The following is a 13,936-nucleotide window of genomic DNA, read 5'->3' as shown; positions in this document are numbered from 1 at the left end:
GAAGTGTTTTGTGTGTATACTTATATCAGTTAGACTGGAAATTAATGAAAATATTAAATTGGGTAAAAAGGAGGAGTGTGTTAGATACTTTTTTGTTCTTTACTTCTTTAGGTGAATGCAGAGTATGTTAACAATATTGCAGAAAGTGTTAAAACCAGGTAAGTCCTCCCTCATGACCTATTGTATGGCTAATTGCTTTTCAGTTTTACATGAAAAGTTGCAGCATTTCAACAATGAACTACAAAATTAAAACTTGCAGAAATGGTGCCATTACTCACATTTCATAATTCAGTGATTTTAGGTTGCATTTCTAACTTTTGAGACATGCGTTAATTGTCTTCAATGTGAGCCTGCTTTCCAAGGAATTAATAGTGCAATTGAAAGTACCTTTGTATTCGTACACTATGTCCTTATTGACCTCAGTCCCCTAAAATCTACAGTTATCTGTGCTGAGATCTGTGACGTTTTCTAAGTGTCTTTGTTTGATAGTCTGAGTAGCAGTTCTACTTCTTTTTTTAAGGGCCATGGATTTTGGATAGCAGTCTGCTTCAATGAAATGCACTAATTCAGTTGTCTGTATTGCCATTCAATATGAAGTAATTTTGAAAAGACTTTGAAAGACTGAATTCAAGTGTGACTGTTATGAAGAAATACAGTTGCGGCTGAGATTTCACTGTAACTTTGCTTGCTCTTATCCTATTCTCTGGTAGATGTTTGGTAACACTTGAAAAACTGAATCTTTGCTTGAAAGGGACAAGTGCTTGAATTGCCACTTAAATGGTATATTGACTGCAGCTACGTTAGCTGATTGTGAAAAACATTGCATTGTTGATGATGCTTTTTAAGTATCAACCTGTACTCACTAAAGAATAATTAAATGCAAGGAGGATACAGAGTGGAAAGGCAGTTGAATGACAGAGTATAATAGATAATATCTACATCCAGAAACTGGGACTTAATGACAGGACGCATTGCCACCCTTTAAGGTGCCACCTGATGTACTGGGATACCACTGAGCCTGCCTGTTCTGCGAGCACAGGCCCCCTTTACCCGGTCTTGCTGAGGCAGGCTCTTAACCCTCCTCAAGCGCACACACAGGCAGGGCCACATCCAGCTGCAGAAAGACCCAAACACTGAGGTCAGTTCTGGGAAGACTCAGTTTAAGGGACTTGCCCCAGCACTCAGGTGCTCCCCTCCGTTGTAATGCAGACCCAAAATTCACCCACTCCCTCAACGTGAAGAAAGAGATGCACAACTTCTTGGCCCCTCCCCCCCAGTTAGAAACTGCACAAACTAGGTTTAATAATAAACAAAACAAATGTATTAACTATAAAAGGCAGATTTTAAGTGATTAGAAGGGATAGCAAATAGAAGAAAGTGGATTACTGAGCAAATAAAACAAAACATGCATACTCAGCTTAAGATCTTAGAGACTGATTTCAAGAAGCAATTTCTCACCCTAAATGTTGTTTTAGGTAAGTTGCAGAGTTTCAGTAGCTTAGTGTTCCAGTTAACCCTTGTCTCAGTATGGACTCACCTCTGCTTTTTTCTCAGGTTAATACTTTTAGTGGTCTTTCTTCTTGGGTAGGCAATGGAGGAGAGTCCAGATTAACCCCCTCCCTAGCCTTAAAAAGGATTTACCTAAGGTAGGAAACCTTTGTTTGATCCTCATCCCCTGACAGAGGAAAAGTACCAGCAGTGTCCAAGATGATATTTTGTAGCAGGTGATCTTTTCACCTGACCTGGTAGTGTCACAACTACATCCCAGGATGCCTCTCAAGAAGGAGAGAGATTAGTATCGTCACAGTTTTATTGTTTCTTCCTAGTGGCCCATCAGGGCTGTGATGGCTGGTTGTCTGGTAGGTGTCTCACACACACACACACACACACACACACACACACACACACACACACACACACACACACACACACACACACACACACACACACTTGTAATTGTTACATAGTCAATATTCCTAACTTTAGATAAGACAACATACATGCATACAAATTGGATAATCACATTCAGTAGATCATAATCTTTCCAATTTTACCTTACAAGACCCATCTTGCATAAAATAAATCTTAGTTAGGCCATATTCATATAATAACCATATTTCTATGAAGAATACGGGGTGTAACGTCACAGAATCACTTGATAATTTCCATGTTCTGTTTATTCCCTCTGAAACATCTGACTATGGCCACTGTCAGAAGACAGGATACTGGGCTAGATGGACCTTTGGTCTGACCCAGTATGGCTGTTCATTATGTACATTGTGCTGTATTCATGGTGTTGCCGTTTTTGTTTTTTTTTTCTTGATGCATAAACCTGCTTCTGAATTGATTATCCATATTACATATAGCTTATAGTTCTTAGAAATGTTACTGCAGGACAGATCCTCTTTTACTGTTGTATAGCAGCATTCTACCTTCTCTTGCATCAACATGCTCCTGTTTTGATGTTTTTGAATCTTGCATTTGTATTTTTTGTTTTATTGTATAAAATTATGGACCCAATTTTGAAAACTCTTATTCGTAAGTAGTCTTATCTCTACTGAAGTCAGTGGTGTAATACCAAAGATTTACTTGGCCCATATATAAATGCTACTCTGGAGAAATTTTTTTTACTAAATATCTATTCTTCTCTGCAAATGCAATATAGTCCTTGATCCTGCACAGGGATCGGTGTAATAGGCCTTTATATCCATGTGGAATCCAAATTAAATCACTGTGGCCTCGTCTACGCTGGCAAAAAAGACTAGAACATGATCAATCCACGCTTTCTTAAAGATCTTAAATTGTGTTTACAAAAGAATTAAAGACCTGTCTACACTAGAAAGTTGTATAGCCTCCCCTCCCCCCAGTGTGGATATAGTTACATCAGTATAAAGGAGCTTTATACTTTATAGCTTATGAACTTTTTCTTTGTGTGATTGCATATATCCAGTCCACTGTAGATGCTCAGATGTTGCAGATTTTTTTCCCCTCAGTGGTATCATTGGGTGGCTCAAGCACCCTCTATCACCACTATCAAGCACCCTCTATCACTATCATGCATGCTGGTATAAGAGAGCAGAGCCACCCCAATCCCCCTCAGTTCCTTCTTACCACCAGACTTGTTAACTTGAGTGCTTCCCTCACTCCTTTCTGTATACAGATCCTGTCTTTTTCTTTCTTTCTTTTTTTTTTACTAGTTCATTAGTTATAGTTAGTAAAGTAAATAATGGGGGGATGCCAGTAAGTCAAAAATTCTGGTTAACTAAGAGGGAGGGAGTTTGGGTACAGGAAGGAGCTCAGGGCTGGGGATTGGGATACGGGCTCTGGGAGGGAGTTTGGGTGTGGGAGGGGGCTCAGGGCAGGGGGTTGGGGTGCGGGACGGGTTTTGGGGTGCCAGATTCAGGTGGTGCTCACCTCAGGCAGCTCCCTGCAAACAGCAACATGTCCCTGCTGCTCCTAGATGGAGGCACAGCCAGGCGTCTCTGCACGCTGCCTCCTCCCACAGGCGCTGCCCCGCAGCTCCCATTGGCTGTGGTTCCCAGCCAATGGGAGCTGCCGAGCCAGCGCTTGGGGTGGGGGCAGTGCACGGAGCCCCAGTGGCTGTTCCCCCACCTAGGAGCAGCAGGGACATGTCACTGCTTCCAGGGAGCCATGTGGAGCCAGGTAGGGAGCCTGCCAGCCCCATGCCAACCGGAGTTTTAATGGCCTGGTGTGCGGTGCTGACCGGAGCTGCGACGGTCCCTTTTCGACTGGGCATTCTGGTAAAAAACCAGACACCTGGCAACCCTATTGAAGATCAGATATGCTGGTTTATAGAGCTTTCTGACTGATAAAGTGCTGGACAACACAGCCTTTATTGTAGTTAGGTTCCCATTTTGGTCTCGTTTGACTGCTTTTTATCTTTCAATACTGGGACTAGTATTGGAATGATGCTGTGTTTGCCAGGGTTTAAGTCCTGCTAGACCTTGCAAAACTCATGCTAGTCAGTGACCCACACCTGGCCTGCTTGAAATGATTGGAGGAATCCCATGCTAGTGACAAATGTCATATTTGCAAAGGATTCAAACACTGTTCAAAAAAAGATAAGGCAGTGAGGCTAAGTGCTCGCTTATGGAGGCAGCACTTTGACCCCCATCAGAGTCTTCACACATGGAGAGCACCCCAGTTTGTCAACTTCGGTATGGAGCACTCCACTGGAGATGTCTGCGGTTCCTCAGGACCATTCCCCAGTTCTGAAGAAAAGGCTAGGCCTTACTCAGGTACGGTTCTTTGCTTGCCTGCATCAATACTGAAGCCAGATAGAGGCAGAGACCTGAAAAAACATTCAGAAGAGACCCTACACCCGCAAACACCCGTCTCCTCCCAAGAGGGGATTGCCGCATGCAGAGTTTGTACTAGGTCTGTCAAGGCCATCCCTGGAAGACATTTGTGGAGCCAAAAGACAGTGTTGATCCCAACAACCCTGGAGGGGTTACCAGAGTATGCAGCCACAAGAGACTTGCTTAGCCTCTCAGTACTAGTATCACTGGCAGAGGAAGGTCCACAGCCAGTATGGATGCCTATGGTTTATGCTTGTCAGGATTGAGATCCTATGGTGCCACTACCCAAACCTCCACAAAAGCCTGTGTAGTCACTTCCCATGATTTCCCCGGTACCACCACCCCTGGGATCAGGCTATTTCTCACCAATCCCATCTGGATTTGCACCTCCACTGTCAGAAGCATCTGACTCTTCTTCCCCAACTCAGAGGTGAGGTCCTCTGTGTCCCACCCAGGATGGAGAACATGCCCTCCATCAGAGTCATTGGGACCCTGCATCATGCAGCAGCCCCAGCATTGGTGTCCTCCTAAGGGTCAATGACTTGGGCAAAGATAGATCCCGGGCTTATATAAGTAACCATTATGGACACTGTAGGGACTTGCCTCCATCTCCCAGCTGGGCTAGGACTTCCTCTCAACCATCTTGCTTGCTGTCATTGAGAGTGCACCAGAGACACTGGTACTGAGAGCATCATTCCCTGGTACTGAGCAGCCAAAAGCCACTCAGGCATCCTCCCTGCTACAAGCCACAGACCAACCACCACCTCAAATGTTTGTTGCATATTCATCCCCGTCACCAGTTGAGGCTGTGGAGCCATCAAGTGACTCACAGCTGCCAAAGGACCACAGAGCTTATCAAGATAGTTTAAAAAGAGTGGCCTCTGTACTTGACATTCAGGCAGAAGAGGTGCATGAAAGCTTTCATAAGATGGACAACATCCTAGTATCAGTGATCCAGCCAGGGGGGGTACTACCAATTAATGAAGCCTCTTGGAGCCAGTCAAGGCCCTTTGGCAGACATCCTCCTCTTTGCCCCCAACAGTAAAACAAGTTGAGAGGAGGTACTTTGTCCCCTCTAAGGGATATGAACATTTTTTTCTCATCCCCTCCTGGTTCTCTTGTGGTGGGAGCTGTAAATGAGTGGGAAAGCCAGGGACAATAAGCTTCAATGCCAAAAGGCAAAGACTCGAAGAGGCTGGACCTGTTTGGTTGCAAGCTCTATTCTACAGGAAGCCTACAACTCAGGATTGCAAACCAACAGGCTTTCCTGAGTCAATATAACTTCACCCTCTGGGAGAACATCATGAAATTTCAAGACAAGCTACCAGAGGACTGTAGAAAAGAATTTGCAGTAATGGCTGAAGAGGATAAGCTGGTCACCAGGACTGCCCTCCCAGGACAGTTTGGATAGTGCAGTTTTGGCTGCTTGAACCATGGCATCAGCTGTTATTATGAGAAGGTGTACATGGTTGCAGTCTTGTGGGCTATCTCTAGAAGTCCAACAGACTATCCAGGACCTTCATTTCAAAGATCCCTCCCTCTTTTCAGAGAAAACAAATGACAGGCTTCATAACCTTAAGAATTCTAGGGCAACACTCAAATCCCTTGTGATCTATACCCCAGCAGCGAAAAGAAAGCAGTTTCATCTGCAGCAGCCATACACATACCAGGGGTTGCTTCCTGATCTCAAGATCTGCCAAGGAAAAAGGGCAAAGGTAATAGGAGATGCCCTCCACTGCCCTCCTCCTAAGCATCAATGGGCTCGTCATGTCCAACTGCCTCATTCAAAGAGGCATGTTGATAGGTTTGTCAAGGACAGTGTACAAGTCACCATAGCTCCCTCTGTTCCCCATCATTTGTTTACCCGAGTGTTCACAAAATGCATGGCAGTCATAGCAGCTCACTACAAAAATTAGGTGTCCATATATTCCTATACCTGGATGACTGGTTGATCAGAGGTTGGTCTAAGGCTCAAGTCCTATCCAGTGTATCAACTGTCCTGTTCACATGTGATGCACTGGGGCTTCTAGTAAATCGAGACAACTCAATCCTGAAACTGGTACAGACAAAAGAATTCATCAGGGCAGTCTTAGACTCCACAAAGGTCATGGCCTTGCTACCACAAGCCAGGCTAGAAACTTTACAGGATTTAGTGCTGCAACTGAGAGCAGGCCATCTCACAACAATATGCAGCTGCCTCAGTCTTCTTGGTCACATGGCAGCATGTACCTATGTAGTTCAGCACACCGGATCACTCCTCAGAAAGCTGCAGGCATGGCTAGTATCAATGTGTGCTCTGAGTCATCACCATTTGGATAAAGTGGTTGTAGTGCCAATATTAATTTTGTAATTTCTAGACTGGTAGATGAACCTTCTGAAAGTTTGCGTGGGGATTCCCTTCCCCCTTCCTCCCCCCCCCCCCCCCCATTAACCCTCACTCTAGTCATAGACATGTCTTCTCTGGGCTGGAGAGTTTATATGGAGTCCCTGCAGGCTCAAGGTCTTTGGTAGTCTCAAAAGAGTCTTAAATATCAGGGAGTTAAGAGAGGTATGTCCAGCCTGCTTGGTCTTTCTCACCCATGCACTGGGAAAAAAAATTGTTAATTCTGACAGACAATTTTGTGACCATGTTTTACATAAACAGACAAGCAGGAGCACAGTCGAACTAACTGTGCCAGGAGGCAGTTTGCCTCTGGAACTTCTTTTTAGCCAACCCAATTCATCTCAGGGTGCTTATCATCCTGAGAAACAGACCATATTAGCGGTTAAGCTGAGCAAATCTTTCACCGATCACCACAAGTGGTCATGACATTCAAATGTGGCCAGGTCTATCTTCTAGCTCTAGGGAACTCCCCAAGTGGACCTGTTTGCAACAAGAACCAGTAGAAAATGACATCAGTTCTGCTTCCAAGGAGGGCTTGGCCCAGGCTCGTTGACGGATGCTTTTCTCTATCCTGGAAGAAATTTCTCCTGTATGCTTTCCCCCTGATTCCTTTGCTTCCCAGGCTTGTTTTCAGAGTGAAACAAGACAATGTTCACCTTATCCTTGTAGCACTGGCATTGCATGATCAACACTGGTACTTGATCCTGATATCCTTGTCAGTCAAGCCTCCCCTGTCTCTCCCATTGGATTCAGATGTAATTTTCTGGGACTCCATTCCAACCTCCAAGCTCTTCATCTGACAGTGTGGATGCTTCATGGCTGATACCCTTTGAAAAGTCCTGCTTGAAGGGCATTCAAGAAGTGCTTCTGAATAGCAGAAAACTCTCAACTAGAACCACTTACATGGCTAAACTGAAGCATTTCTTCATCTGGTGTCATGCAAAAGGTGCATCTTCAGAGCAGGCACCCCTGGACCTCATGCTGGACTATCTGCTAGATCTAAAACAGAGTTTGGCTATTAGCTTTATAAGGGTACATCTGTCAGCCATTTTGGCCTTCCACTTCTTGGTGGATGATGCATTCCTTTTTTCAAACCCCATCATCACCCAATTCCTAAAGGGCTTGGTCAGATTATGCCCATATGTATGAAACCTCATCCCTCCTGGGGATCTGAACTTAGTTCTAGCAAAATTGATGGGACCTCCCTTTGAGCCCCTGGCAACTTGCTCTCTTCTTCACCTTTCCATTAAGGTATCATTTCTAGTGGCAATTACCTCAGCCAAAAGGGTGGGCTAGTTGTCAGAACCCCCTACACAGTTTTTCATAAGGACAAAGTTTATCTCTGTTCTCACCCAAAATTTCTCATAAAAGTAGCCTCTGATTTTCATGTTAACCAAGCCATCTGTGTGCCATTGTTCTTTCCCAAACCCTATGCACATAGGGATGAGGAACAGCTTCACTCATTGGATGTGAGAAGGGTTTTAGCTTTCTACATGGATTGGAGTAAATCTTTTAGATCCTCTATGCAGTTGTTTAGTGGTTGCAGACAGAGCTAAGGGCCAACCAGTTTCCACTCAGAAAATCTCATACTGGGTCCCACTTCATGTGTGTTTGTGCTACCAACTGGCTAATACTATTCTGCTGACTAGAGTGTTTGTGCAGTCTTTCACTGGACAGGCAGCTTCTGCAGCTTTCTTGGGGCCAGTGCCAATTGTAGATATTTATAAAGCAGCCACTTGGTCATTAGTCCACAGTTTTGGTTCTCATTATGCCATTGCACATCAGTCCAGAGATTATGCCAATTTCGAATGGGTTGTCTTAAAATCTCTGTTCAGGTAGATTCCGAACCTACCTCCATATGTGTTTGCTTCTGAGTCACCTACAGTGGAACTGAACATGTAAAACACATCTCAAAGAACACTTTTGGAAAGGAAGGTAACCATTTTTTACCAACAAGCAGACCAACTTGAAGATAACCCTTTATTAAGGATGGAAACTATGCAAAGAAATAAGGTGGTAGAACTTTCTGCAACCGTAGCCTGCTACTGTCCTGTTCTACATTCCTTTGTTTCTGCTCCACAGCAGGAAGTGTGTCATAGGAAAGCCAAAGACTTCATGAAGAATGTACATGAAGTGTGACATCTCTACTCTATAGCACATGCTATTCCCATGTGGGATGGGGAATAACTATACCAGTATAAGTCACTTTTATACCAGTATAATTGCATTCACATTAGGGCTATTACTAGTTTAACTATTTTAGTAAAATGTCTGAACCAAAATGGTTATTCTCATAAAACTTCCAAGTGTAGACCAAGCCTCAGTATACTTTTCAGTTGAGTTAAGTTTATTCAACTGAGTTAGTTTGATTTTAAAAAACATCTTTTTGCCCATATAAATATGGTCTGGGATTGAACATGGGGGTAGGAACTGCCTACACAGATCCCTTTGCGAGGATTAACACCTGAGGGCTAGATCCACAAGGAATTTTAGGGCTTGTCTACATGGTGAGTAATGAGCTGTACGGGAGAGTGATTTCTAAAGTACACTAAAGTGTGTATTAATTGGCTCGTGTAGTGTGCACCAGCAGGTCTAAGGGTTCCCTAGTAAGCTTTAACATAGTACTGTTTCAAACAGCACTATATCAAGGCAGACAAGGGAACATTTAGCGCGCACCAGCAGGGTCTACATGGACCAATTAATGTGCTTTAGAAATCACATCCTCTTTGAGTACATTATCCCATTGTGTAGACAAACTCTTAAGTACCTAACTGCCCCTGTAGGCACCACTGAGGTCTTTAAAATGTCCAGTCAGTTACTGCCTAAACCTGTAGGTGCTTAAATTCCCTAGGCACCTAAGTTTTTGCCAGTGAGCATGCACAAAACCATCTGAATCCTGACTCCACTGAGCTGCTCGGCATCCTAGCTAAGGATGTCTAAGACCCAGCGGGATTCTCAAACTAGTTGTTCCCCTGCCTGTCTCACCTGTGGGGCCTGGTCTTGTAGCGATTTGCAGAGCATGCCAGACAGTCGGGGGAAGCAGATCAAGAAGTAAGTGAGAGAGAGAGTGTGTGTGTGTGTGTGTGTCTGTACACCCATCCCAGAATACCCAACAGCCTAGTGATTAGGGAACTGACTTGGGAGATCCAGGTTCAAATCCCTGCTCAAAACTGGACTGAGTAGGTATTTGAAAAACAGGTTTCCCATATCATAGATGAGTGCTGTAACCTCTGGGCTATAGGCTGTGGTGGAGTGGTCTCTCCCTTTCTCTCTCTGTCTGTCTGTCATTTTTGTGAGAAAGGTGCCTAAGTCAGGTCAGCCCTAACTCCAGGAAAGGATTCATGGCTGTGAATTCCAAGTGGAGATAATCACCTCTCTGTGACCTGCACTTAGGCACCTAACTACGTTTGAAGCATGGGGCATCCTGCTCCTCTGCTCTGCATTTCCTACTGGCTAGCTTAGGCCCTGATCACCTTTCTGGCTTCTGAAAATCCCATTCTTAGGTGCCTGACTTTCCCCATGCATTGTATAACTTGGTGCTCAGGATTCCACTGAGCATCAGGGTGCCTAAATGTTAGGCATTGCAATACTGGCAGTTGCAATGTCTAAGTCCCTTTGTTGATTTAGCCCATAGTTATTAATCTTTTCTTTACAGCTTCCCTAATGAAGTGCAGTCGGGCGTTATTGAGGTTATTTCCCCTCTTGCTTCCTATTACCCAGACCTCTCCAATCTCAAGGAAACATTTGGTGACTCAAAGGAAAGAGTAAGGTAAGATAGGCTATGGAAAAACTTTCCAAGAATTTTGTTCAACAATAACTTCTTTAAATAGTCCACTGTATTTAAATTGATGAGTGTTGGTGTATTTCAGAGATAAAGCACTGTAAGTTTAAACAGAAGGTCATGAAAATTTATTTAATACAAGTGTAAGTATGGGGGAAACCAATGCTGTCGTTGGTGTCCATCAACTTCAGAGTGAGAGCTAAATATTCTCCCTGTAGTCCTGCTTCTAAAAATCCAACTGTTTTAAAACTGAGTGTATAGTGCCAGATGATGATTTATAAAGATTAGTATGGTATGGTGATAAATGGCCTAACTTTTGTTGTTTTTACTTCTACATAATATAATAATCATCTTTACTAACTCTTGGTGGTATCATTGGCCCACTTGTTTCAAATTCATTAGCAGGAAACTGAAACTGGTTGGTTTACAGAAGCCAATCAGTTTTTTGTAGGCCAAAAATAAGTTTAGATTGTCACCAACAACTTTCATGGCTCCACTTTCATGTGCTCAAGAGCAATGAGCTGCCAGTTTGAAGCAACACAGATGACAGCAGCAGAACAGTAGTGCATGTTGCATACATGAATGAAATCAGGTTGCTTTTTAAAAAAAATTAAATACCATTCTTTCTAAAGAGCAAATATATTTGGTACATATGAGTAGAATATTCCTAGTTGCTCCCATCAAGGCCCAAATTCTTAGACTTGCACAGCTATAATTTGTATTTTGCAATTATCCTCAAACCTTTATAGATAAGGCGAGGGAGGAACTCTTTTTTTTTTATAATAAGCTTTGTGGAATTTCAAAAATAATAAGCACAAACAATATTTAATATCAATAGAGCTGGTTGGGAATTTTTCATCAAAATGCAATTTCTACAAATTTGACATTTTTCACAGGAAATTTTGATTTTTGCCAAAGTTTTTTCAATTTTCATTCAGAAACAATGAAATTAAGTATTTTATTTCAAGTTGTATTGATCCAAATTAAAATACCTTGGCTTGTCAAAAATCAAAATGTTTAATTTCAGTTCAGATCTGTGTCTGCCTGAACTGCCATGGTGCTTCATGCTCCTGTTCTCCTCTATGGCTGGATGCATCTCCCATGAACCACATTAGTCTCTTCTCTGGTTCAGTCATGGTGGTGAGTCATGGGAGATGCAGTTCAACTGGGGGACATGGCCCAGAAAGGAGACTGATGGCATGGTGTGCTCAAACTGCAACTCTCATAAGGCACCATGGTAGCTCAGGTCGACACTTTTCAGTGTCAAATTGATGCAGAATTAAACATTGCAATCAGTTTGACAAACCAAATTGAAATGTTTCAATTCTGGAATGTCTAAATAGTCCCATTTTTGATTTTTCTAAATCACTTTTGAGGCATTGTGTTCCACTCAGATTTTGATATTTTAACTTTTGTCCCAATTTGGGATGAAAACAAACTTTGTAATATTGGAATTTCCCACGTTGGATGCTTGAGCACTTTCTAATTTAGCCTTGAGCTCCTTTTAACTTTTGGCCCCAGGTGATTATTTGTAAATTTTTTAATTAACTATCTTCTGATGAGCATGATAGATTTTAAGGGACTCTCACTTCTCAGAAGGAATGTTTAGAAAATGTTTAGAATGAGGAACAGATTAATTACAAGGTCTTAAGTACTAGATGAATGGCAAAATCCTACCCTCTTTATTCACACAAGCATTATTGCCCCCACTGAAACTATATGGGCAAGACTGCCTGAAAAAGATTTGGTGACAAGTATGAAATGATCACCTCTTTGATCTCTACTGCTGAACAAAATTATGAGGTACTGAAAATTGAAAATATATATACTCTCAGATAATAAAGGTAAAAATATACCTAGCTCAGAAATGTATCAGATACATGGAATTTGATAATTAATTTATGGAAATCTTTTTGCATATAACTTTTTATAAATCTGCTTCTTTAAAGTCTTGTCGCAGATTAACAAATATTAACTTTATTGATAGTAAAATGAGATGGTTTACTTTCTAGAGGAAAATTTACATTTTACTATTAAATATTACAATTAAGTTCATTGACCTGCTTCTGTGTTGACCCATAAAAGCACTCTATTTTACTGCATGGTGAAATCTCAGTAAATTATAACTCTGTGTTGACTGTTGCTGTTTATAACAAAACAAGAAGAGTGGTTTAGTTCACCCGACATGTATAAATTGGTTCATGTGCTGTGCATAGAGGAAATTCTAAAACTGAGTTTATTTTGAATCAGACACCTTTTTTTTTAACTAGCTTTCCTCTGATCCAGTTAACAGTGAGTGGGAGTAGTTTCAAGTATAGACTTCATAACTAAAGTGTTCTAATGTCTGTATTATGCTGATAACTCCATTGAGAAATCCAGAAAAAATTTAACAGAATGTGTTGCTTATATTTAGGTGGAGAACTAAACAGAATTTGGATTATAGCTTTTTAATGCTATATGCACAACCCAAGGGAACATTTTATTTACAGGTATGTTCACATTATCAATAACCAGCTATAAATCTATAAATAAAATGTGCTGATTTTTAGTGTTGGCAGTTTAATTACTGTTAAAGTACACAGTGAAGACAAGTCTCCTGTGTTTTTCAGTATATTTGCTCACATCATTTTTAAGCATGAGACTCCATATTTTCATAGTTATTCATCTTACAGCTATGTATTATTTGATCTGAAATGGTAGTTTCATTTGTACCTTTCTGACATTCGCAGGGCTGAATGATAGACTTGCAAACTAACTGAACCATCAAACAACTTTCTGGCCAGGTTACAGGTATCTGTGTTTTTAATGTCAGGTTTCAGAGTAGCACCCGTGTTAGTCTGTATCTGCAAAAAGAACAGGAGTACTTGTGGCACCTTAGAGACTAACAAATTTATTTTGAGCATAAGCTTTCGTGGGCTAAAACCCAATGCATCCGATTAAGTGGGTTTTAGCCCATGCAAGCTTATGCTTAAATAAATTTGTTATTCTCTAAGGTGCCACAAGTACTCCTGTTCTTTTTGTGTTTTTAATGAGTTTTTGCTTGTAGTATAAACAGATGGTGTGGTTACAGACCAAGGTGAAAGCCCAGGTCATAGCTAGCCAAAATCTCTCAAAGGATTTTTCCAAATGGGAAAAATATGAACTAGTTCATTTCATTAAAACAAACTAGGATGTGTGTATGCTGAACTGCAAAATCCAGGCTCCCAACTTCCCCAGAATGGCTTGGAGGTTGGATCCACATAAGATCCCCAAATCTGGGCTTAACTTTAGTACAAATCAAGACATATGGATGATTAGCAGTCTACAATGAAAATAATGCACTGCACTGTAACTATCTAGAAAATTTCACAACAGCTGTCTGAGAGAAACAATAAACTAGCTAAAAATAATGGTGGTGATGTGTGGGGGAAGAGAGATGAAACGAGGAAAGAATACCAGGTAGAAAGCATCTTT

The 13,936-nt window shown here is 41.8% G+C and overlaps 1 protein-coding gene across 11 annotated transcripts in view; it reads left to right on the top strand.

Moving 5' to 3' along the window:
* Positions 1 to 13,936, top strand: part of MGAT4D (MGAT4 family member D) — a 137,667-nt gene that overhangs the window by 81,666 nt on the left and 42,065 nt on the right. For all 11 annotated transcript variants that reach the window (XM_039541154.1, XM_039541152.1, XM_039541162.1 and 8 more), the window contains 3 exons: positions 112 to 158; positions 10,358 to 10,471; positions 12,897 to 12,972. In XM_039541154.1, coding sequence (XP_039397088.1) covers positions 112 to 158; positions 10,358 to 10,471; positions 12,897 to 12,972 — 237 coding nt within the window. The remainder of the gene's footprint in view (positions 1 to 111; positions 159 to 10,357; positions 10,472 to 12,896; positions 12,973 to 13,936) is intronic.

The sequence above is a fragment of the Mauremys reevesii genome, linkage group 5, assembly GCF_016161935.1.
Source record: "Mauremys reevesii isolate NIE-2019 linkage group 5, ASM1616193v1, whole genome shotgun sequence".
Lineage (NCBI taxonomy): Eukaryota > Metazoa > Chordata > Testudines > Geoemydidae > Mauremys > Mauremys reevesii.
The sequence above is the reverse complement of the archived record's forward strand: the minus strand, read 5'-3'. Positions and strand labels throughout refer to the sequence as shown.